The sequence below is a fragment of the Bufo bufo genome, chromosome 4 (assembly GCF_905171765.1).
Source record: "Bufo bufo chromosome 4, aBufBuf1.1, whole genome shotgun sequence".
NCBI lineage: Eukaryota > Metazoa > Chordata > Amphibia > Anura > Bufonidae > Bufo > Bufo bufo.
The window spans coordinates 241,720,939-241,746,198 of record NC_053392.1 but is presented as its reverse complement, the minus strand read 5'-3'; the positions used below and the strand labels follow the sequence as shown (position 1 = coordinate 241,746,198).

The 25,260-nt window shown below is 42.4% G+C and overlaps 1 protein-coding gene across 1 annotated transcript in view; it reads right to left on the bottom strand.

The window, feature by feature from the left end:
• LOC120999139 overlaps positions 1-25,260 on the bottom strand; it is a 260,278-nt gene that overhangs the window by 14,193 nt on the left and 220,825 nt on the right. Inside the window, exons 59-62 of the mRNA XM_040430012.1 lie at positions 7,954-8,127; positions 7,622-7,695; positions 1,207-1,286; positions 331-503 (exon numbers count right to left, since the gene is read on the bottom strand). Coding sequence (XP_040285946.1) covers positions 331-503; positions 1,207-1,286; positions 7,622-7,695; positions 7,954-8,127 — 501 coding nt within the window. The remainder of the gene's footprint in view (positions 1-330; positions 504-1,206; positions 1,287-7,621; positions 7,696-7,953; positions 8,128-25,260) is intronic.

The following is a 25,260-nucleotide window of genomic DNA, read 5'->3' as shown; positions in this document are numbered from 1 at the left end:
TACATTGTATGCAACCATCAATAGTTCCATTAGAAAATACAACTTGTACCACAAAAAATAAGCTCTCATAAGGCTATGTGAATGGAGGAATAAAAAGGTTATGGTTTGGAAAGGCTGGGAGTAAAAAAGGAAAATGAAAACTTTAAAAATTGCCCGCTCTTGAAGGGGACAATCAATCCCCTCCCAATCTCCAGGTCTTTGTTAATGATATATGGTTGGTTGGCTTCCTGTTTTCTCATATGTTACAAACCAAATAATGCACTGTATGATAAAACAGAGAAAGGTCTAATATATATAATTGTCCATTTACAGATACGGAGGAACACTTACATTTGTTACCATCAGTTACATCACTAATTGTAATTTGGTCTGTTGAACGCTTGCTTTGACCAGTGCTGTTCAGAAATCCTATGAGATCATCATTTAGATAGCTAATGATTGTTTCATTTGCCACATAGTTAAATCTTGCAGTGAATTTTGCTGAGAAATTGGCAGTTGTAATCCTGGAAAAACACATACAAATGTAAATGCATCAAACTGTTTCATTTTAGTAGGGAGGCTTATAAAACGTGTTCTAGTTATTTAAAAATGCTCAAAAAAAATACTGTGCTGAGCTTTAGAAAAAAGAAAAACTCCCACGTTGCATACTTATTATGAGCCCTTATGGCAAAACTCAGAATAGGACCCGCCTCCCACTGACAGATCTGCCAATGTACTTGAATTAATTTCCACCATTTCATGTTTAGTTCTAAATTTCTGTGCTTGTTAATTTCATATTATACCTACAGAATATAAAGGAGCTCTGTTTTTCCAAATAGACAAATGATATAATTCTGATTGCATGTATGCACCACTAGAGGGTGCTAACTGCATACTGTACTAGGCCTGGAAGGTAATGGAAAACTATGAACTGAATGTAATGCAGAGATTATTTCTGTTTACTTAGTTTGTTAGACTTTATTATAATAATCCATGCAAACACACACAAATATATACATACATAAACATGTACACAATGTATAGTAATTCCCTGGCCACCAGCAATGTGGAAGAACGCTGCATTTTGCTAGTTCATTTAGATTTTTTTTTCCACTGAGGGAACTTTGGTTAATGACATGTATGAGCATAATTAAAAAATATTAAAAGCATGGACAGAGCTGCAATGTAAGTAATGACCATAAAAATGCAGTTTAAGATGAGACTCACCCTGGTGGATCCATTTCACTTGCAGTTTTATCAAACAAATTTGCCACATCATATGGAGCACCATTAAGTTTTGTTTGAATCTGCAAAAGGTAAAAAATATATATAAATATTTTCATGCAAATTTCAAATAATATGAATCATCTGAATACAAGAATTGCCGTAAGCTTAACCATATGAAGCCTCTATGTCCCTCTGTAGATATCCTCTGCTCCAGGGCCCATTATAGTTCTATCACTTCATTTATCATATACCCAAATGGGCCTGCTATGAAAACATGACCGCTATCTAAAACTATTTAATTATTTGTATGGAAGCATGCTTAAAGTGGTATTCCAGGATTTCCCTACTGGTGGCCTATCCTCAGGATATGTCATCAATATCTGATTGGCGGGAGTGCAACACACTTTTTCTAAGCAGCTCCGGAACCACACAGCTCTAGAACCGATTACTGCAGCATTTCCGTTCAGTTCACCTCAATGTGGAGCTTTTTAGTTCCAGAGCTGATGTCTGCAGTGTTGGACACCCATTGATCAGATATCAATGGAATCATTTAAGTATAGGCCATCAGAAGTAAACTCCTGGAATACCCCTTTACGGTAGCTATATACATACTGTATATCTATCAAAAAATAAAAAGGAAATAATACAAGGGCAAACTATAGTGAATGACCACTGTATTGGAGACACCTATCTTGTAGAGCGTTGGACCTCTGTCCTTAAAAACCACTGCAACTTATTGTGGTACATATTCCACTAGGCATTGAAATCATTCTGCAGGAATATTGGCTATTGGCTCATGTAGAAAGGATAGGTTACCACTTTTGTTGCCACAAATTAGATGGAGGAGCTGACGTGGTCTGAACAGCCCATTATAACTTGTCCAAGAAATACTCTATTGGATAAGGATCTGGAGACTTTGAAGGCCAGGGAAGCAAGGAAAACCTGCAGTCATGTTTCTGGAACCAATCAATAAATATAATACCCCTGTGCCATGGTGCATGGTCCTTCTGAAAGTGTCCTTCTGCTATAGTGTAAACAGCTGCCATAAAGGGAGGAACTTGGTGTGCCACACAGATTAGGTAGGCCATATTGTCCAAACCTCAATGCACTGTTATCAGAGGGCCTTGGGTGTGCTAAGAAAACATTCCCCACACCATTACTCCAGTTCCACCGGCCTGAACTGTTAACGTCTGATGGGAATGGTTCATTGATTCAAAGTGGGTATAAGAGAGAGAGAGAGAAAGTGTGAGGGTCAAACGGATCTCTTGGAATGGCTTTCCACTAGATCTGAAAGACTTGAGGCGCCTCGGGTGGATAGGAGCGGGGTGGAGAGAAAGTAGGGTGATAGATGCTAGAGGCTGCTCCGGGTTTGGTCAGGTCGACAAGGAAGTCTGCCTGTATAGGGTGAGGTAGTGAGCCAAAAAAAAGGGGGACTGGTGGATGGGGATACCCTCCAAATCTCGCCTCTTTTTTATATAAACCCTTGTGGGCGCCAATAGAGGATTAGTGTTGGGCTGCTAGAGTGTGTGATAGCTTGTTGTTAGCGTTATGTTATATTAATATGTAGAGGGATATCAATTGTGTAGGAAAAAATTGTACAGGAAAAAATTGTACATACATGTATGTAAAAAATTTTTAAACAAGCGAAATAAATAAAACCTGCATACAAAGAGCGAGTGAAAAGTATACACATATAAAATCTGCTGAGAGAATAAAAGGATAAAAAATAAAAAATAGATTGTACATAAAAGTGGGATCACTGCATACAGCCTCTATTGCCTAAGAGGCCGTGTTCTGCAGCGTCGTACACAGTAGATGTGGTACAGTAGGATAGAACAATGGATAAAAGGTTTTTTTTGTTTAAAAATACCGACATATATATTATAATATTGTGGTATCATAAGTAAGTTTACTCACTTCACGAGGGGGGCGGTTTACCAGGATAAGCATAATACACCTGTAAACCGAGTACCCCCCCAGCCTGGATCGCTTCTAGAGTTATAACGGATGAAGGCAGCCAAACAACACGGGTGCTTCTCTTCAAAGGTCTTTATTTGCATGTAAAAAAATCCGGCTCAAGAGCCGGATTTTTTTACATGCAAATAAAGACCTTTGAAGAGCCGGATTTTTTTACATGCAAATAAAGACCTTTGAAGAGAAGCACCCGTGTTGTTTGGCTGCCTTCATCCGTTATAACTCTAGAAGCGATCCAGGCTGGGGGGGTACTCGGTTTACAGGTGTATTATGCTTATCCTGGTAAACCGCCCCCCTCGTGAAGTGAGTAAACTTACTTATGATACCACAATATTATAATATATATGTCGGTATTTTTAAACAAAAAAAACCTTTTATCCATTGTTCTATCCTACTGTACCACATCTACTGTGTACGACGCTGCAGAACACGGCCTCTTAGGCAATAGAGGCTGTATGCAGTGATCCCACTTTTATGTACAATCTATTTTTTATTTTTTATCCTTTTATTCTCTCAGCAGATTTTATATGTGTATACTTTTCACTCGCTCTTTGTATGCAGATTTTGTTTATTTCGCTTGTTTAAATTTTTTTTACATACATGTATGTACAATTTTTTCCTGTACAATTTTTTCCTACACAATTGATATCCCTCTACATATTAATATAACATAACGCTAAAAACAAGCTATCACACACTCTAGCAGCCCAACACTAATCCTCTATTGGCGCCCACAAGGGTTTATATAAAAAAGAGGCGAGATTTAGAGGGTATCCCCACCCACCAGTCCCCCTTTTTTTTGGCTCACTACCTCATTGATTCAAGCCATTTTGCACCAAATTATAATCCTCTTATCAACATGGAGCATCAGAAATCTGAATTCTTATGACCAATTTATTTCCAGTTTGTGTGCTCTTTGCACACACGAGTTTCCTTTAGACTGCAATGGCACTTAAACTGGTCATCTGCTATCATTGCCCATCCGTGATAAGGAATGATGAGTTGAGCATTTGGACCTAATTGCCTGAGCACCGACATTGTTTTGCTTTCAGCTGAAATTTGCTTGATTGTGCACCATCTATTCATTAGATCAATTTTTTATGTCCTCCTCTGACCCTTTTCTTCAAGAAGTTGATTAAAATTCCATAGTACCGTTCTCTGTATAGTCTCAACACCACTGTCCAAAAAAAATCCACGAGGTGGAAAACTGGCCTGGCCAGTGTAGAATGGATGCCTTCTTCGAAGTGACCTAGATTGCTCAATTTTTCCATTATAATGTGGATTCACAGTAAGGGCTCATGCACACAACCATATGTATTTTGCAGTCTGCAAAAAACACGGATGACGTCCGTGTGCATTCCGTATTTTGCGGAACGGAACAGCTGAACCCTACTAGAACAGTTCTATCCTTGTCCGTAATGTGGACAATAATAGGAAATGTTCTATTTTTTTTGCAGAACGAAAATACGGACATACGGAAACGGAATGCACACAGAGTATCTTCCATTTTTTGGTGGACCCATTGAAATGAATCGTTCCACATATGGTCCGGAAAAAAAAAAAGGAACTGAGACGGAAAGAAAATACATTTGTGTGCATGAGCCCTAATCCACAGAAATCTTGCTTACCTGATTTTATGCCACACTCCGGCACCACATGCCTAATTTCCATACAGTGGGGCTCCAACTGTTAATAGGCAGATGTCTCAAATAAAGTGTAAATGGACCATATTACATTTTTCTGCTGTTATTATTCTATATTTGTTTGTTTTAAATTTAATAGCTGTTTTAGCCAACCAATGTCCATGTTTTAAATTTTTGCCACCAATCCATGAATGATCATTCAGTGAACGATCTGCCCAGAAAGATGATACATCATTCGCCCAGTGTCATTGAGCATGTATGGCTAGTTTAACCACTTTCCGACCGCCCATAGGATATAAACGTCCTATGGGTGGTTGTTTAACTCTGAATTGACGTTTTAAAACGAGCGGGGGGCCTGTTGTCAGTGACAGCAGGTCACCCCAGAGAGAAGGCAGGGACAGTTCCCGGGTGTCCCTGCCTTCTAGATCACTCAACGAGTGCTGTGTATACAGATCAGGAAGCGCAATGCGCTTCCTGTCTCAGCCCGCATCGCACCAGCAGGCAATGGGAGAGGCTGTGAACAGGTGAGCTCTTTGCACCTGTTCACATTATGGTGCGGTGTGGGGGCACAATAGTCGCTGCACAGTGCCGCGCCAAAGTTAGAGTAGGTCCCCACTTGAAGAGGCAACCTTTATGTGGTAAGTGGGCCTATGCTCTTTGATCAAACTGTATACCAATGCCTCCTAATAGTGCATAGCAATAGGTCATATTTATTGATAATAGTGCTGTAAAGCCATGTTTTATCATGCTGAAATTTAAAACAGTTGTTATATCAAAAGCATAGTAATGAGGATGTGCGATTTAGATTCTCTCTCACATATTGAATACATTGTTTAGACTTTCCTTTTCCCCCCTCTGGATCAGAACTCCTCCCCATTCGGCGCAGGTGCTTTTAATTAGCAGAAGTCTGCAAAGGGTTTATAAATTCCTACCACCTCTCAGTTGGTGTTCCTGAGAGGCTGTGAACAGGTGAGCTCTTTGCACCTGTTCACATTATGTGGTGCTGGGCGGTGGCCGTCGCTGCTTTTGTGCTGTGCTGGTGGACTTATGGGGCCCGGGGTCTAGGTGGCTTTGCTGCACAGTGAGGGCGCTGTGTGGCTGCTGGCTCCCATTGCCTGGTGGTGTGGTGTGGGGGCATGATAGTTGCTGCACAGTGCCGCGCTAAAGTTAGAGTAGGTCCCCACTTGAAGAGGCAACCTTGTCGTGGTAAGTGGGCCTATGCTCTTTGATCAAACTGTATACCAATGCCTCCTAATAGTGCATAGCAATAGGTCATATTTATTGATAATAGTGCTGTAAAGCCATGTTTTATCATGCTGAAATTTAAAACAGTTGTTATATCAAAAGCATAGTAATGAGGATGTGCGATTTAGATTCTCTCACACATATTGAATACTGGGAGTTGTAGTTTTACAACAGTTGGAGAGCCGCAGTTTGCCCATCCCTGATATACCCTGTCAGACGAATGTTGTAAAAAATAAAAACAGTGCCAAAACAGCAATTTTTTGGTTACTTTGCCTCACAAAAAACGTAATATAGAGCAATTAATAATCATATGTACCCCAAAATAGTACCAATAAAACTGGCACCTTATCCCCTAGTTTCCAAAATGGGGTCACTTTTGGGGAGTTTCTACTGTAAGGGTGCATCAGGGGGGCTTCAAATGGGACATGGCATCTAAAAACCAGTTCAGCAAAATCTGCCTTTCAAAAACCATATGGCACTCCTTTTCTTCTGCGCCCTGCCGTGTGCCTTTACATCAGTTTATGACCACGTGTGGGGTGTTTCTGTAAACCGCATAATCAGGGTAATAAATATTAAGTTTTGTTTGGCTGTTAACCCTCGATGTGTTAAATTAAAAAAATTATTAAAATGGAAAACCTGCTAAAAAAGTGAAATTTAGAAATGTAATCTCCATTTTTCTTTAATTCTTGTGGAACACCTAAAGGGTTAACAAAGTTTGTAAAATCAGTTTTAAGTAACTTGAGGGGTGTAGTTTCTACAATGGGGTCATTTATGGGGGGTTTCCACTATGCAAGCCCCACAACGTGATTTCAGAACTGAACTGGTCCTTAAAAAAGTTGACTTTGGAAATTGTCTTAAAAATTTCAAAAATTGCTTCAAAAATTCTAAACCTTCTAACATCCTAAAAAAATAAAATTACATTACCAAAATTATGCCCACATAAAGTAGATATATGGGGAAGGTTAATTAATGAATATTTTATGAGGTATCACTATCTGTCTTAAAAGCAGAGAGATTCAAATTCAGAAAATTAGAATTTTTAAAAATTTTCGTTAACTTTTGGATATTTTTATTAATAAAGGTGAAATATATTGAATCAAATTTACCACTGTCATGAAGTACAATGTGTCACGAGAAAACAATCTCTGAATGGCTTGGATAAGTAAAAGCGTTCCAAAGTTATTACCACATAAAGTGACATGTTAGATTTGCAAAATTAGGCCTGGTCAGGAAGGGAGTAAATGGCCCAGTCTGGAAGTGGTTAAACAACTGAAACTGCCAATATGGACTTAAATGTTTATGGCTATGTTGATGTAACAGTCGTTCAACAGATGATCGTTCGTTCAGTGGTTATTCAACCATCAACATACTGTACTTCTATCTAATGTGTTTGATGCCTTTCATATTTATCAAACGCACATAAATCTAGCATTGCTACAACAACAAAAAAAAACATTTTACAAGATGAAGATGAAATGAGGCATGTTCATCAGACACCAGCAGAATTAAGGTGACTTCAATGACTATGTACAATATATCAAAAAGACACCTACCACTTCATAACCGCCTTCTGAAGTGAAATTACTGACAGAGGTAAGGGATACAATTACAGACCTCTTTGGTGCACCTAAAGAACATAGAAACATGGCATTGTTAGATGTGAAGTAAACCATCACTGCAGACATGTTATAAAGGGAATATGCAGTAAAGGGAATAGACACACTAATCCTAAATGTGAATAGCAATGTAGGTTGACCTTATATATGTTCACTCCACAATATCAGTTTAGAACAACTGCACAATTGGTTCCATTGAATGTTCTGAATTATGAAGTATAGTTTATAAAAAAAAAAAAGAAGTGTGAGATCTGAGAATGCTTACTTACCTGGGCTTAAGTCTGCCATGAAGGACTCGGCCATATCTATACATTTTTCACCAGAGAATTCTGGAAGGCAGTTGCATTGAGGGGTGCAATTTGGACCAATCCTTGTACATGTTCCTCCATTACTACAGTAGTTTGTTTCACATTGTGTGGTACAGGAACAGTATGTGCCATTGCCTGGAAATATCAAAGAGAACAGACCAGTTATTGGCAATCATATTTAGATTTCTAGTAAGGAACAAAATAATATGCTGCAAGGAGGTCCAGTACTACATTTATTAGGATGAACTGTAGCCCCAAAATGGTCTACTGTAAGATTCTGATAAGTGAATGTATATCTATGAACTAGAACTGTTTAAAAAAGTTTATTTCCCTCTAGAGGAGGAAGCTCATCCTTATGTTACACAGATAGCCCCCTGATTTCAATGGAAACTGTGTAATGCTCTATTTCCAATACTGCACCTCCCACCTGCTTGTTTATAAATGGCTTTTGTCTATTGTACTCAATGCTCATCAGTTCAGCCTTCTGCCCACTTTCTATCAGAAACCATACTGAATTTTAGAGGCCAGTGTAATTTTTTTCCAATCTATATTCCTTTGATTAAGCTTAGAGGAAGCTTCATCTTCTTCATTGTAACTGTATGACAGGAGCCTGTGTAATCATCAGCAATAACTATGATGGTAGTTTGTGGCCCTCACTATGAACAGCCTGTGTGGAACACTTCATACTTCATAGTGTCAAGTCTAAAAAATTGTTTCATTGAAATACTCTTATGCAAAGGTCTCAATCTAACATATATAGACATAGAACCCACATGAAAAGGAAGAAGAAACTGACAAATACAATTCCATAAAGAAACACATGGGAATCTTTAGCTTTGGCCAGAGAATCCATTTAAAGGGCTTAGGTCATAGATTTCCCTATCATGCTATTTTATAAGGCAGGTGTCTATGATGGGAGTCCCTACTTCAAGAGTGCTGAGCGAGGCTGACGGCGAATGCTCCTACTGGACAAATAATCATATATAATGTGCTAGGTCTGCATTAAAGAGTGAATAGATGATAAATTCAACCAAAATTCTAAAAAAATTTGGGTCAAATTGGATTCAGACCAATTTCTCAAAAAGACATTAGCCATTTTTCAGATCAAAACACAGGGAAGATGAAGAAGTATCACATGACCCCAAACTGTGTGTGTATACCCGCTGGCAGACATTCATCACCAAAAACAGAACATTTGTGGCGAGTTAAAAAAAACACCTAAAGTTACAGTTTGTTTTCGAAGAGGCTGTTTCTTACCACAGCTTCCATGTGTTTACTTATGGCTTGGCGTTAAATTGCTTGAAATGAGTTGCATATACTGTACTACTAGGAGACCCTAGAGTGTCACACACCACTTTTCGGGACAAATGATGCATTTCCAGTTCATTCAGACCCAAATCAATTTGCCAGACCGATTCATCTGAATCAAGTGTGAATCGAATTTCAAGAAATTCCTTCATTACTAGTCTGCAACAATCTCTATTAGTGGAGACTGATGCAAGAAGCTACATACAACACTGATCACGGAGACAGCATCCTGTTTGCAGAGGTGTATCGAAGTTTCAGAGGTGAGTCTATGAGGAGAGGTGGGGGTTCTGCTATGGCCACTGTGGAAAGCAGATTAGAGGATTGGATATTGATTGCCCTTACAGTGTATACAAGGGGCTGTGCCGAAAGCAGCTCAACCGCATTCACATGAATAAGGCTAAATAATAACTAATTAATCAATTCATTCAATTCATTTTGAGCAGTACAAAAGTAAATTCATATTATGGATGAAATGAGACTAAAAGCCCCAGTTGCTGATGTGCTATAAAGGATATATTCCCTCACCTATGAATCCATCCTTACAGGTACAGATATAGCTTCCTTCTGTATTAGTGCAGGTGGCATTAGGTGAACAGGGATTGTTCTTACATTCATCGGTATCATCACAGTGGGTTCCATTACCTAATCAATATCAAGTGTTTCACAGTTAAATCAGGGATATTACATACTTCTGCATACGTTTACTTGTTGGACATAACATAATTGACTGTTCTGTTACTGAAACACAGCAATGTTCCCACATGGGGCGATTAAATAAAAAGGATTCAAAACATTCCAACACAGGTTCCCTTGTTCTGGGCTGACCTCAGAGTTATCTACTGAAAGCCTAAAGCCTTATTCACACATCAGTGTTTTGTAGCCAAAACAGCAATTGTGAGCCAAAACCAGGACATGAGGTATAAGGCTACATGCACACGACCGTATGTGGTTTGAGGTCCGTATGCCATCCTTTTTTTTTTGCGGATCCATTGTAACAATGCCTAAAACGGACAAGAATAGGATATGTTCTATTTTTATTTTTTTTGCGGGGCTATGGAACGGACATACTGATGCGGACAGCACATGATGTGCTGTCCGCATTTTTTACGGACCCATTGTAATGAATGGGTCTGCATCCTATCCGCAAAAATAAAACGGAACGGACACAAACAACGTTCGTGTTCATGTAGTCTAAGTGAAAGATCTGCACTAGTGTTCGGCGAGCATGCTCGGCCAAACACCAGTTAGGGCTCGAGCATCGCGGTGTTTGCCCGAATATCACGTGTGCTCGAGCACGATGCTCGAGTCAGTGTATTTATGTTTAAACAATGTTTATTGAATCATTTCAAATATTGTACAAAATAAAGAAACAGGGGGGCGGAGCCAGCAAGCCATGGTGTAGGTCGTCTTCACCAGAGCTCCTCACCGCTAGCCCAGCTTTTTCAGCTTTAATCAGTAGATACAGACCCCAAGATGGGGAAAACTCTCAGAGACAAGGACGGAGCGTCGGGGAACACTCTGAAGACAAAAAAGACTCAGGGAGACCTGAATAAATTCCTCAATAGAAGATCTACATTGCACCCTGATGGCGCGAGAGGCGCGCAACAACTCTGAGCGGGAAGGAGCTGATTCGGATGCTGATAGTTCCGACACTGAAGCGTATAATAGAGGTGAGTCGGACTCCCTCCCCCTCACCCGGCGCTTCCTTCAGCAGTCGCTAGCCCAGGCCCTCACACTGGTCATGAAAGAACTGTCGGATATCAAAGCTGAATTCCAGCAGCTCGGCCACCGGGTGGAAAATCTGGAAGACAGTCATGACCTTTTAGTCCAGCATGGAGCTGGTGTTCAAAACCACCTGACGGCTATGTCCAAGATGGTTAACACAGCTTTCCTGAACCTGGAGGACCAGGAAAACAGGGGACGGAGGAAAAATGTCCGCCTGAGGGGAATACCCGAGACTGATACCGTACGTCGCTTGTTTGCCTCCCTAGTAGGAGAAGATCAGGCCGCCGCCATTGTCATCGAAAGAGCTCATAGGGCTTTTAGACCCAAACCAGCTACCGGAGAACCACCTAGGGACGTTGTCTGTGCCCTCATGAACTTTCTAGACACTGCTGCCGTCCTGAGAGCGGCTAGAGAGAAGGGCGATGTTTCACTGGACGGCAATAAGGTGCTTTTGTTCCAAGATCTAGCGGCGAGTACGCTGGCCAAACGCAGGAACCTACGGCCGTTAACCACGTTTTTGAGAGACAAGAAATTGCCGGTCAGATGGCTGTTCCCTTTCGGTCTCAGCACTGCAATTGGAGGGAAATAATACACTGTGAGACTACCGGAGGACTTACCGCCTATATGGGAAGCTTTGGGATCAGAAGCCCTGGACATTCAATCATGGCTCCCCTGTAATCCGATACCAGATCTTCCATGCCTGCCACAGACGGAGGGTTGGCGTCTAACGCAGAAGAAGAGATCCCCGAAGAAGAGGATCCCCTGACCTGCTCCCCACAGAAGGCCTTGAGAACTATCTGAAACGGGACTCAGAGGTCCTTAACCATTAAGATCGCGGCGGCTGCCGCATCTCCTCCTTGCAGGTTCCAGGTTCTATGTTCCCTGCCTACCTGCCTCTTTAATGTCTCCCCTGTGTACTATATTATAATTTCCTTGACCTTCATGTTGTCGATCCTGTCTTGCCCCACTTCTTCCTTACCTTCCTTATGTATCCCTCTTTTCCCTTTCTTGCTTCATTTCTCCCCCCTACTCCCCCTACCACTCCGCTTCCACTCTTTCTTATTTATATATTACATGCCGCTCGACCGTTTTTCTGATTGCCGCATATAGGGTCCAGCTACCCAGATTGAGTTTTAGCTGGCGGCAGTTGTACTGTGATGTATTTTAGAGGGCTTCTCTCCTGTATTCCGTTCCCAATATACATCGCTTATCATATGTCTACTGTCTGTTATATTTGTACTGGGCTTAGTGTGTGGGACCTGTTTTTTCGGGTGTTTTCACACTAATCCCCCCTACCGGGGTTCGTGACGCCCCCTAGGTAGATACTACCCTTGCAGTATGCCTTTATTTTCTTTACAGCAGCAATGTTCATATTTTGTTTTTTGTTAGTTGCCCTGTGTCGCCCTCCACTTGGTTTTTTAGCCTTTTTGCTCAGACCTGCACATTATTGACATGTCTGATTTGAAGATTTTGTCCTTCAATGTGAATGGTATGAAAACCCCGCAAAAAAGAAGCCAAATTTATAATTTGCTTCAAAAGGAATGCGCTGACCTGGTGCTTATACAGGAGACCCATTTTAGACACTTGCACATACCTAAAACTGTAAACAAACATTTTCCTGAGTGGCATCATGCCTACTACTCCTTAGCAGCAAGAGGGGTTTCCATAGCGCTGGGGCAGAATTTTCCTTTTACTTTGGCGTCTAAACTGGCTGACCCTGATGGGCGCTACCTGTTTTTGAAAGGTAGAGTAGCAAATACTATGTTTACACTGGTGAACCTGTATGCTCCAAACAGTGGGCAGATAACCTGGCTGCTCCGTGCTCTGGAGACTCTAAAAACCTTTAAGGAGGGATACCTCATCATAGGGGGAGACCTTAACCTCACGCTTGACCCTTCCAAGGTCTCATCCTCTACAGGTCGACCCCCCTCTAGGAGGCAGTTGAGGAGACTGCTTATTTCCTTCAAGGACTTAGGGGTCTCGGACGCCTGGCGCCTCCTCCATCCTGAGGAAAATGATTACACCTTCCACTCACGGACGCATAATACTTACCAGCGTCTGGACTATATACTCTTAACTAACCATCTGTTGTCCTCGGCTACTGAGGCCAGTATTGGTAACATAGTCGTTTCTGATCATGCGCCAGTGAGTGTGAAGGTGAAGATTCATGCTTTGCCTCCGAGATCCTGGGTCTGGAGGTTAAATGAGACGCTCTTAATGGAGGAACCGCATAGACAAGCTGTTGAGCAGTGCCTTAAAAATTGCTTCAGGGAAAATGCTAGAGACCTCGCTAATGGGACATCACTCTGGGAGGCACATAAGGTTGTGGTCAGAGGAGAGCTTATAAGTTTGGGTTCTAGAGCCAAGAGACATAGACAGAAACAGTTAGATTCCCTCCTTCAGCAGATCTCCACACTTGAAACTCTCCACAAGAGAACGAGATCAGATGAGATCTTAGAGTCGCTTAAGAGATTGAGGCATGAGGTTGCTGACCTCTTGAACGTCCGAGCTGCTAGAGCACTGAAGACCTTACGTTTTAAACAATACTTACATGGGAATAGAGGCTCCAAATTAGTCTCCAACCTTCTTAAGGGTCAAAGGAACAAGTCCTTTATTCAAGCCATCAAATCGGCCTCGGGCCCCCGACTTATCAATACCCCAGCGATAGCTCAGGAGTTTTGCTCCTTCTATTCGACTCTGTATAACCTCCCGGTACCCCTCACTAGACAGCAACTCGATGAATGTACAATGGAGTTTCTTAGCTCCATCACCATCCCGAAGCTGTCTGCGGATGATATGCGCGAGTTGCTTCAACCATTCACAGTAGAAGAGGTGGATCATGTCCTTACCTTTATTCCTTCTGGCAAGAGCCCTGGGCCTGATGGGTTCCCGATCTCTTATTACAAAAAGTTTAAAGATATCCTAACCCCCCACTTTGCTGATGTCTGTAATCTCCTCCTCAAGGGTGGTTCTCTGACCCCACAAGCCCAGGAGGCACACATAGCGATTATCCACAAAGAAGAGAAGGATAAAGAGGCCTGTGGAAGTTACAGACCGATTTCATTGCTAAATACTGATCTGAAATGGTGGGCTAAATTGCTGAATAGCAGGATTTCGAGGTTGCTCCCTGGGCTTGTGGGTGAAGAACAAGTGGGTTTTGTAGCAGGTAGAGAGGGCAGACATAACATTAGCAGAGTAATTCATATGATCACCCATGCCATCAAAATCAAGTCCCCCCTTGAGCTCTTAGGCACAGACGCTGAGAAGGCGTTGGATAGGGTCAGCTGGGATTATATGAGGAAAGCATTAAATGCCTTTGGTTTCCCAGAGGACTTCATAAGAGCCATTTATACTTTGTACTCAGCACCGTCTGCGAGAGTGTTGGTTAATGGCACCCTATCGGACGCCTTCCAAATTAAAAATGGTACCCGTCAAGGTTGCCCACTATCCCCCACCTTATTTGTCCTCACCCTAGAGATGCTTCTACTAAAGTTTCGCCAATCTCCCGTGATCAATGGGGTAAAATTAGGAAGCTACACCCACAAGATGGCCGCCTTCGCGGATGATTTATTGCTCTGGATGACAAACCCTGAAGTGGCTCTGCCGGAGGTTATGCAGATATTCAAATCTTTTGGGAAGATCTCATATTTTAAGATAAACTTTGATAAGTCGGAGGCCTTGGGCATCTCTATGTCGGCTGCCCCACGTACTAAGGTTAAGGCCCTCACGTCATTTAAATGGCCTGCACAGGCAATAAAATATCTCCATTCTCTCAAACAGCTACTCACCTTTCCTCACCTGGCTAGGCAGGAAAAATGTCCTAACCACCTACATTCTGCCTTTGATAATGTATACCTTAAGAGCCCTTCCTATTTTAATCCCAGGCAACTTTATAAATAAATTACAAGTTATTATGAGCAAATACTTTTGGGACAAGGGTCGCCCTAGAGTGTCCCTACGCCTTCTTTCCCGTAGGAAAAAACATGGGGGTATTTCCCTCCCAGACATATCGACCTATATTCAGGCCATTAGTTTAGAAAGGTGGCTTAGGCTGACCAGACAAGAGACTCACTGTATGCATGTAGACTTAGAATTGGCCCTGCTAGGTAAAGATTTATTCCACAGGCTATGGACACCTGGGAGGGCAGGAGAAGGGATCAAAATAGATAGCGAACTTACTAGAGGGATGCTTCATGTCTGCCACAAATCTAAGGAACTGGACTCTGGTCAAGCCAAGATCTCTCCTTTGGCTCCCTTATCAGTTGTGCCCACCCTCATGCATCCACAAATTAAGTCTCCGTCAGACATTTGGCTCTCATTGTCCCATCACAGATTGGGAGACCCTACTGGCTTTTATACTGCCCTCTCAGGTGATACAGAACCTGGGAAAGATTTCATCCAAAGGAATGATTTTGAGAATATCTGCAGTTTATGGCCTCCAAGTTCATTCCACTGCCTGACCCGACGTGGCTAGAGAACTTCATTTTATTGCCCAGCTTACCCCATAAGTGTACCACCCTCATTTATAGACAAATCCTCAGTGCGAGAGACTCGCTGTGGGTCGCTGAGTGGGAAAGAGAACTTCACCTGGTGTCAGATGACACTAGCAGAAAGTGGATCCAAAAATGTTCGCATGGTTTCTGCAAGTGCATAAAAATACAAGAAAACTCTGTTAAAGTAGAGCTAAGATGGTATAGGACCCCTGAATACCTTTTTAAAATTAAGCTGCTTCCCACTGATCTTTGCTGGAGGTGTAACGCCGCCACTGGTTCCATCTCTCACATCTGGTGGTTCTGTTCGGCCATACGACCTTTTTGGGCAGATGTTGAAAGTGTTATGAATAAGATTTGTGCCACAATCCTAAAGCCCAGCTGGTACTACTCTGGTTGCCCACTTCAAATTTTCACCCGGGGAAAAACAATCTGATCACACACTTGCTTATGGCCGCAAAGCTCTTGATCTCGGTAAAATAGAGATCAGTTGACCCGCCAACGTTAGACATGTGGTGTGACAGGGTCCACCAGATGTGCCAAATGGAGGAATTGATAGGGTGGACGTATCACTGTAGAGACCGATTTCTACAGCTCTGGCAACCCTGGTTAAACTATAAGGCAAGTCTTCTTAATCCCCAGCAATCAGGAACTAATTAGAAATACAGAATAGCAGTTACCTCCTACTGCCGCTTTGTAAGCCCATTCCTTTTTTACTTTGTTCTTTTTCATTTTCTTTTTCTTTACGTAGCCGCCTATGGGGGTTTCCTTTTCAAGAATTACTCATACCATGCTTTAGATAATGTGTTTAGTATTAGCATCATTGCTATTCCTGAGCGAATTGTAGAATGTATATTGGGTTGACACAATGTTGGGGCTGTTAGTTCTTTAAATGTGTGCAACTGATGTTTTGTAAGATCATTCACCCATGGGCCTTTTGGCCCTAGATGAGTGATTGTCTCATCCTAGCCTGTATTGTTAGGCCGTGCCTTCGAAGATTTATGCCTTGCTATCTATGTGCTAATTGTATCTATGTGCTAATTGATGATCTTTGTTTGTCCAATAAAAAGAGATTTCAAACAAAATAAAGAAACAGTCATCTGTCGGTATAGACAAGTCAAAAGAATCATATCAGTAAATTTCAAACAATACCGTCATGAGAACAGTATAATATTCTTTCCATGTAGGACATATACGTACAAGAAAGAAAGGAGGAAGGGAAGGGAACTGTGAAGCTGAAGTAAGGTGATGAAGGGAGGAGGAGGGTAAGGAAGGGGAGAAAAAAAAAGGGGGGGTAACCCCAACAATGTCATAATTAGTGTATTTCGTGGCTTATTATGGGGAAGCTTAGGTCTCAAGAAGCGATTAGGGCCAAAAATTCAGGTGAGCCTTGAGAATCAATCCAATTTCACCATATGTTATAATATTTGGGAGATGCATTGGACATATCGGCAGAGATTTCTTCCATTCTAGCAATAAGTTGCATTTCCTCATACCACTCTCTCAGAGTCGGTACCACGGGGGAACGCCAATGTCTGGGAATTACTGATCTAGCTGCTGTAATACAAAATCTCAAGATGTCTTTTTTTTTAGAAGCAATAGTGCCTAGGAGGATTGAGAGGAGCACCACTTTTGGAGAATTAGTCACAGTGTTCTTAGAGACAAGGCTGTATATTTCGAATATTTTTTCCCAAAACAGTTTGATTAGACCACAACTCCACCAAATGTGAAGCATCGTCCCTCGTCTGTTGCAGCACCAACACGAATCAGGAACCGTTGGAAAAATTCTGTGCAACCGGACCGGGTACCTATACCAGCAGGACATAATCTTATAATTTTCTTCTTGTGCCGAGCATGCCATAGATAATCTATGTGTGAACAAAAATGCTTTTTGTTGCTCGGTTTTCTCCAATGATACGCCTATCTCTTTTTCCCATCCCTTGATAAAGTTCGGGATATCCTTTTGTTGTCCTAATAGGATCTGGTACAATTGTGAGATCAGGTGAGTCAGTGGAGAAGAGAGATTAAATAATTTTTCCATTTCTGTCAATGAAGTTCCAAAGGAACACTGCTCCCATTCGGAAAATATGTAAGATCTTATCTGTTCGCATTCAAGCCAGAAGATCCGTGTGTTCGGATACTTAGCTGTCACGAGGGTGTCAAGAGCCACATCTGACTCCGTTATACCCGGGGTCAGGAAGTCGCAGCGGGTGGCTGCGCGTTCTATGTACAAAGACAGTGCTGTTTCGTAATGGTAGCTTTCTGGGTTTGCCTTGCAATCCTTTTTGGCTCACTCAGGGATCCATAGCTTCTCCTCCTCAGCTGTTTCTTGTCCAGCAATTCCAACCTCCTTATATTCCCATCTCCCACGTATCTGGTTGCCAGATATAGAGCTTCCTGCCTGGACTTCTATACTGACCCACTGGAGCCGTGTAGCTGTGTTCCCTGGTTGTTGTTCCAGAACGTTACCCTCCGGATCCCTGTTGGGCCATGGTGGTCTGCTGTTGTCGCCCACCTGGGATTATATGTTTGTCTGTATGGTCTGTCCTCTCCTTGGTGTTTTCCTCTTAGTGTCAGTGGTGCGGACTAGTGATCCCACCGCCCCGTTCACTACACAGGACTCATCTTAGGGAAAGCCAGGGTTTAGGCACGTGATCGGCGTACGGGTGAGGAACCCGTCTAGGGACGTCAGGGCAGTCAGGTGCCAGCCGCAAGGTGAGTCAGGGGTCACCACCTTTCCCTCTCCCTTGGACAGGGCCTTCCCATTTCCCTCCCTTTGCGTGACGCCGGTCATTACATTAGCGGAAAGTACATCTAGATTCGGGAGAGTATTTCCCCGATAATAAATGATAGAAACGCGGATCATCTGCAGCTCGCAATCCGAGAAAGGAGTCTCTACCTGTGCTGGCAAGGAAGGACGGGTTATTAAAGATCGGTGCAAGTGGGCTGGATCTTCTATGCCAGTCCCCGATTCGTGTCAGGGAATCCCATAACTTGACATTTTGTTTTAGTAAAATGTTTTGACCTGTTATATATGGTCGGACTTCAGGGTGAATCCAGGGGGCATGTTTGAGGGGAAGAGGATATTGAGTTTGCTCCAGTTTTACCCATTGTTTGGTCGATTCATTGTAAGTCCAATCTAACAGCCTGGTCAGTGAGGCTGCAGCATGGTACAATTTAAGGTCTGGGAGACCTACACCACCTCGGGACTTCGATATCGCTAAGATGGCATGACTTATCCTAGCTCTCAAGTGGCCCCAAATGAATCTGGTACATGCAGTTGTCAATTTACGAAAAAATTGAGTCAGTGTATTTAAATCAAATTTAGCCTCTATTTCTTAAATGTTCACTACACTATAGAGCTGCATGGCCAGATACTTTAGAAAAAAAATTATAATATGACACTTCTGCTGTATAGGAATACTTACTAGTATTAAGTATTCCTATAGAGCAGAAGTCTCATATATATATATATATATATATATATATATATATAGATCCATAGAAAAGGTCAGGCAGCACTCCTTTTTTCTGTTATATGGTGCCCGCGGTGGTCCCTCGACCCAGGACAAATAAACAAATAAAGAAAGTCCGCAGCACTCCTTGAAGTAAAAAAATTGCAGTTTATTCACACATGTCAGAAAAATGACAACGTTTCAGTTCTCTCACAGAACCTTTCTCAAGTCAAGTCTTGACTTGAGAAAGGTTCTGTGAGAGAACTGAAACGTTGTCATTTTTCTGACATGTGTGAATAAACTGCAATTTTTTTTACTTCAAGGAGTGCTGCGGACTTTCTTTATTTGTATATATATATATATATATATATATATATATATATATCAGGTCCATAAATATTGGGACATTGACACAATTCAAACATTTTTGGCTCTATACACCACCACCACAATGGATTTGAAATGAAGACTTTTTTGAATGCTTTAAATGCAGACTGTCAGCTTTAATTTGAGGGTATTTACATCCAAATCAGGTGAATGGTGTAGGAATTACAACAGTTTGCATATGTGCCTCCCATTTGTTAAGGAACCAAAAGTAATGGGACAGAATAATAATCATAAATCCAACTTTTACTTTTGAATACTTGGTTGCAAATCCTTTGCAGTCAATTACAGCCTAAAGTCTGGAACGCATAGACATCACCAGACGCTGGGTTTCATCCCTGGCGATGCTCTGCCAGGCCTCTACTACAACTGTCTTCAGTTCCTGCTTGTTCTTGGGGCATTTTCCCTTTAGTTTTGTCTTCAGCAAGTGAAATGCATGCTCAATTGGATTCAGGTCAGGTGATTGACTTGGCCATAGCATAACATTCCACTTCTTTCCCTTAAAAAACTCTTTGGTTGCTTTTGCAGTATGCTTTGGATCATTGTCCATCTGCACTGTGAAGCGCCGTCCAATGTGTTCTGAAGCATTTGGCTGAATATGAGGAGATAATATTGCCCAAAACACTTCAGATTTCATCCTGCTGCTTTTGTCAGCAGTCACATCATCAATAAATACAAGAGAACCAGTTCCATTGGCAGTCATACATGCCCACACCATGACACTATCACCACCATCTTCACAGATGAGGTGGTATGCTTAGGATCATGAGCAGTTCCTTTCCTTCTCCATACTCTTCTCTTCCCATCACTCTGGTACAAGTTGATCTTGGTCTCATCTGTCCATAGGATGCTGTTACAGAACTGTGAAGGCTTTTTTAGATGTCGTTTGGCAAACTCTAATCTGGCCTTCCTGTTTTTGAGGCTCACCAATGGTTTACATCTTGTGGTGAACCCTCTGTACACTCTGGTGAAGTCTTCTCTTGATTGTTGACTTTGACACACATACACCTACCTCCTGGAGAGTGTTATTGATCTGGCCAACTGTTGTGAAGGGTGTTTTATTCACCAGGGAAAGAATTCTTCGGTCATCCACCACAGTTGTTTTCCGTGGTCTTCTGGGTCTTTTGGTGTTGCTGAGCTCACCAGTGTGTTCCTTCTTTTTAAGAATGTTCTAAACAGTTGTTTTGGCCACGCTTAATGTTTTTGCTACCTCTCTGATGGGTTTGTTTTGTTTTTTCAGCCTAATCATGGCTTGCTTCACTGATAGTGACAGCTCTTTGGATCTCATCTTGAAAGTTGACAGCAACAGATTCCAAATGCAAATAGCACACTTGAAATAAACTCTGGACCTTTTATCTGCTCATTGTAATTGGGATAATGAGGGAATAACGCACACCTGGCCATGGAACAGCTGAGAAGCCAATTGTCCCATTACTTTTGGTTCCTTAACAAGTGGGAGGCACATATGCAAACTGTTGTCATTCCTACACTGGTCACCTGATTTGGATGTAAATACCCTCAAATTAAAGCTGACGGTCTGCAGTTAAAGAACATCTTGTTTGTTTCATTTCAAATCCATTGTGGTGGTGTATAGAGCCAAAAATGTTACAATTGTGTCGATGTTCCAATATTTATGGACCTGACTGTATATATATATATACACTCACCTAAAGAATTATTAGGAACACCTGTTCTATTTCTCATTAATGCAATTATCTAGTCAACAAATTACATGGCAGTTGCTTAAGGAGTGTGGTCCTGGTCAAGACAATCTCCTGAACTCCAAACTGAATGTCAGATTAGGAAAGAAAGGTGATTTAAGCAATTTTGAGCATGGCATGGTTGTTGGTGCCAGACGGGCCGGTCTGAGTATTTCACAATCTGCTCAGTTACTGGGATTTTCACGCACAACCATTTCTAGGGTTTACAAAGAATGGTGTGAAAAGGGAAAAACATCCAGTATGCGGCAGTCCTGTGGGCAAAAATGCCTTGTGGATTCTAGAGGTCAGAGAAGAATGGGCCGACTGATTCAAGCTGATAGAAGAGCAACGTTGACTGAAATAACCACTCGTTACAACCGAGGTATAGGGCTACAACAGCAGAAGACCCCACCGGGTAGCACTCATCTCCACTACAAATAGGAAAAAGAGGCTACAATTTGCACGAGCTCCATAAAATTGGACTGTTGAAGACTGGAAAAATGTTGCCTGGTCTGATGAGTCTCGATTTCTGTTGAGACATTCAAATGGTAGAGTCCGAATTTGGCGTAAACAGAATGAGAACATCTATCCATCCTCTGATGGCTACTTCCAGCAGGATAATGCACCATGTCACAAAGCTCAAATCATTTCAAATTGGTTTCTTGAACATGACAATGAGTTCACTGTACTAAAATGGCCCCCACAGTCACCAGATCTCAACCCAATAGAGCATCTTTGGGATGTGGTGGAACGGGAGCTTCGTGCCCTGGATGTGCATCCCTCAAATCTCCATCAACTGTAAGATGCTATCCTATCAATATGGACCAACATTTCTAAAGAATGCTATCAGCACCTTGTTGAATCAATGCCACGTAGAATTAAGGCAGTTCTGAAGGCAAAAGGGGGTCCAACACCGTATTAGTATGGTGTTCCTAATAATTCTTTAGTTGAGTGTATATACGGTACAGACCAAAAGTTTGGACACACCTTCTCATTCAAAGAGTTTTCTTTATTTTCATGACTATGAAGGCATCAAAACTATGAATTAACACATCTGGAATTATATACATAACAAACAAGTGTGAAACAACTGAAAATATGTCATATTCTAGGTTCTTCAAAGTAGCCACCTTTTGCTTTAATTACTGCTTTGCACACTCTTGGCATTCTCTTGATGAGCTTCAAGAGGTAGTCCCTTGAAATGGTCTTTTAACAGTCTTGAAGGAGTTCCCAGAGATGCTTAGCACTTGTTGGCCCTTTTGCCTTCACTCTGCGGTCCAGCTCACCCCAAACCATCTCGATTGGGTTCAGGTCCGGTGACTGTGGGGGCCAGGTCATCTGGCGCAGCACCCCATCACTCTCCTTTATGGTCAAATAGCCCTTACTTTCAAAGTTTTCCCAATTTTTCGGCTGACTGACTGACCTTCATTTCTTAAAGTAATGATGGCCACTCATTTTTCTTTACTTAGCTGTTTTTTTCTTGCCATAATGCAAATTCTAACAGTCTATTCAGTAGGACTATCAGCTTTGTATCCACCTGACTTCTCCTCAACGCCACTGATGGTCCCAACACCATTTATAAGGCAAGAAATCCCACTTATTAAACCTGACAGGGCACACCTGTGAAGTGAAAACCATTTCAGGGGACTACCTCTTGAAGCTCATCAAGAGAATGCCAAGAGTGTGCAAAGCAGTAATCCAAGCAAAAGGTGGCTACTTTGAAGAACCTAGAATATGACATATTTTCAGTTGTTTCACACTTGTTTGTTATGTATATAATTCCACATGTTCATAGTTCATAGTTTTGATGCCTTCAGTGTGAATCTACAATTTTCATAGTCATGAAAATAAAGAAAACTCTTTGAATGAGAAGGTGTGTCCAAACTTTTGGTCTGTAGTGTATATATATATAAATATATATATATATATATATATATATATATATTTTTTTTTTTAAGTAACTGGCCATGCAGCTCTATAGTGTAGTGGATACGTTTCTTGGCTGTAATGAATTTTGTCCCAACTCTATAAATAGTAAATATGTTTGAAATCTGTATTTGACACTCTTTTGAATAAAGTAAATAGGGCTGTAGGGAATTTTACCTTTATAAAGATGGCTGATGTTGCCTCAGTTGTGCTATGCACATGTCAGCAGTTACGTCTTCCTCTGTGTTGCCGATGTGGATACGTACGTCATAATGGACATGCGCACTTTGATCCTGGACATGCTGAGCCCGACATGTGGAATTTGCCGGACGCCATGACGCTGGATTAACCACCACCGGACCGCGGAACGCAGCGACGCGTCCTGGAGGTGGTTGATTGATTCCTCCTGGACGTATATACGCGTCCTCTCGCGAGACGCGACATTTCGGTCACAGCCGGCCCGCGCATGCGCATCGCGGGCCGGCAAAAGTTCGAGGAGTATTTCATCAGCAAACTGCCAGCCAATGATCGTTGCTGGCAGGTTGCTGATTTTTAAAAAACCGAATCAGAAGCCATCTAACACCTTATATTTATAAATATAAGGTGTTAAATGGCTTGTCTGCTCCTCTGCTGGTCCTTTTCGTCGGTTGGTTCCAGCAGAGGAGCAGACAAAACTGTGAGTACCCACCAAACACTACACTTAGCCCCAGATCACCCTCCATCACCCCCATCATCTAAATTAACCCCTTGATCGCCCCCTGTCAATCACCTAGTGAAAGGGAAAAAAGTGATCAGTGTAAACTGTCACTTTTTTTTTCCCACTGGTATTGACTTACAGTTTTAGGATAGTTTAGGTCCCTTGGTTAGGTAGTTAGCGTCAGTTAGCGCCCAGCCCACCGCACCGCAGTCACTTATTCGCTGATTAGCGTATCGCTAATCAGCATTTGTACTTTTATAGTATCTGTAAGTGATCAAAACTGATCACAGTCAGATCTATAATTGTATTAGTGTCACCTTAGCTCGCCCTCCACCCAAAACGCAGTGTTTGCCCGATCAGGCCTGATCGGTCGCCCACACGTGCGTTCACCCACGCCCGCCCCACCGCAGTGACAAAAAAATATATATTTTTTGATCACTGCACAATCACTTTACAAGCACTGCGGCGATAAAAAAAAAAATCAGTTTTGATATTTTTTATCAACCGCAGCCGCCTCCGGTACTTCCCTAGCCTCCCCTTTGTAAGACAGGCTTGCTTTTTTTCTTGGGTAGTCTCAGGGAATACCCCTAAATTTAGTAGTCCAAATGTCAAACAGGGGGTATTCTTCTGAAGAGGCCTACAGGATTCTGACCCAGTCGGATGAGGAATGGGAACCCTCATCTGACGAATCCAGCGGGTCAGAATATGAACCTGTAGAAAGCAGTGGCACTCTGACCCAAAGTTCGGACGAGGAGGTTGAGGTCCCTGATAGCACCAGGCGTACCAGGCCCCGTGTCGCTAGACCACAGGTTGTGCAGGATCCTTTTCAAGAGCAGCAGAGTGGGGCTGGCGCTGTCGGATTACGTGGTGAGGCATACACCAGCAGCGCAGCCCATCCTGGACATAGTACCAGCACTGCCGTACAACATGGTGAAGTGGCGAGCACCAGAAGGGCAGTTGAAGCTGGTACGGTGGCACGTGCAATAGTTACCCTGTTGCAGCCACCGCAAAGACAGGCCCGTAGAGCCCCTATAGTCCCTGAGGTGCTGGCAAACCCTGATTGGCAGTCACCAACTTCAGCCGCACCATTAGTTCCCCCTTTCACCGCCCAGTCTGGAGTTCAGGTTGAGACGGCTCAGATCGGTTCGGCCCTGGGATTTTTTGAGCTGTTCTTGACTGCGGAGCTCTTGGACTTAGTCGTGGCAGAAACAAATCGGTATGCCACTCAATTTATATCCGCCAACCCGGGAAGCTTTTATGCCCAGCCTTTCCGGTGGAAACCAGTCCAAGTTTCCGAAATTAAAATTTTTCTGGGCCTTCTCCTCAACATGGGCCTGACAAAAAAGCATGAATTGCGGTCATATTGGTCCACGAACCGGATTCATCACATGCCCATGTTCTCTGCTGCTATGTCCAGGACACGTTTTGAGACCATCCTGCGTTTCCTGCACTTTAGCGACAACAGCACCTCTCGTCCCAGAGGCCACCCAGCTTTTGACCGGCTCCACAAAATTCGGCCCCTCATAGACCACTTCAACCAGAAATTTGCAGATTTGTATACCCCCGAGCAAAACATCTGCATA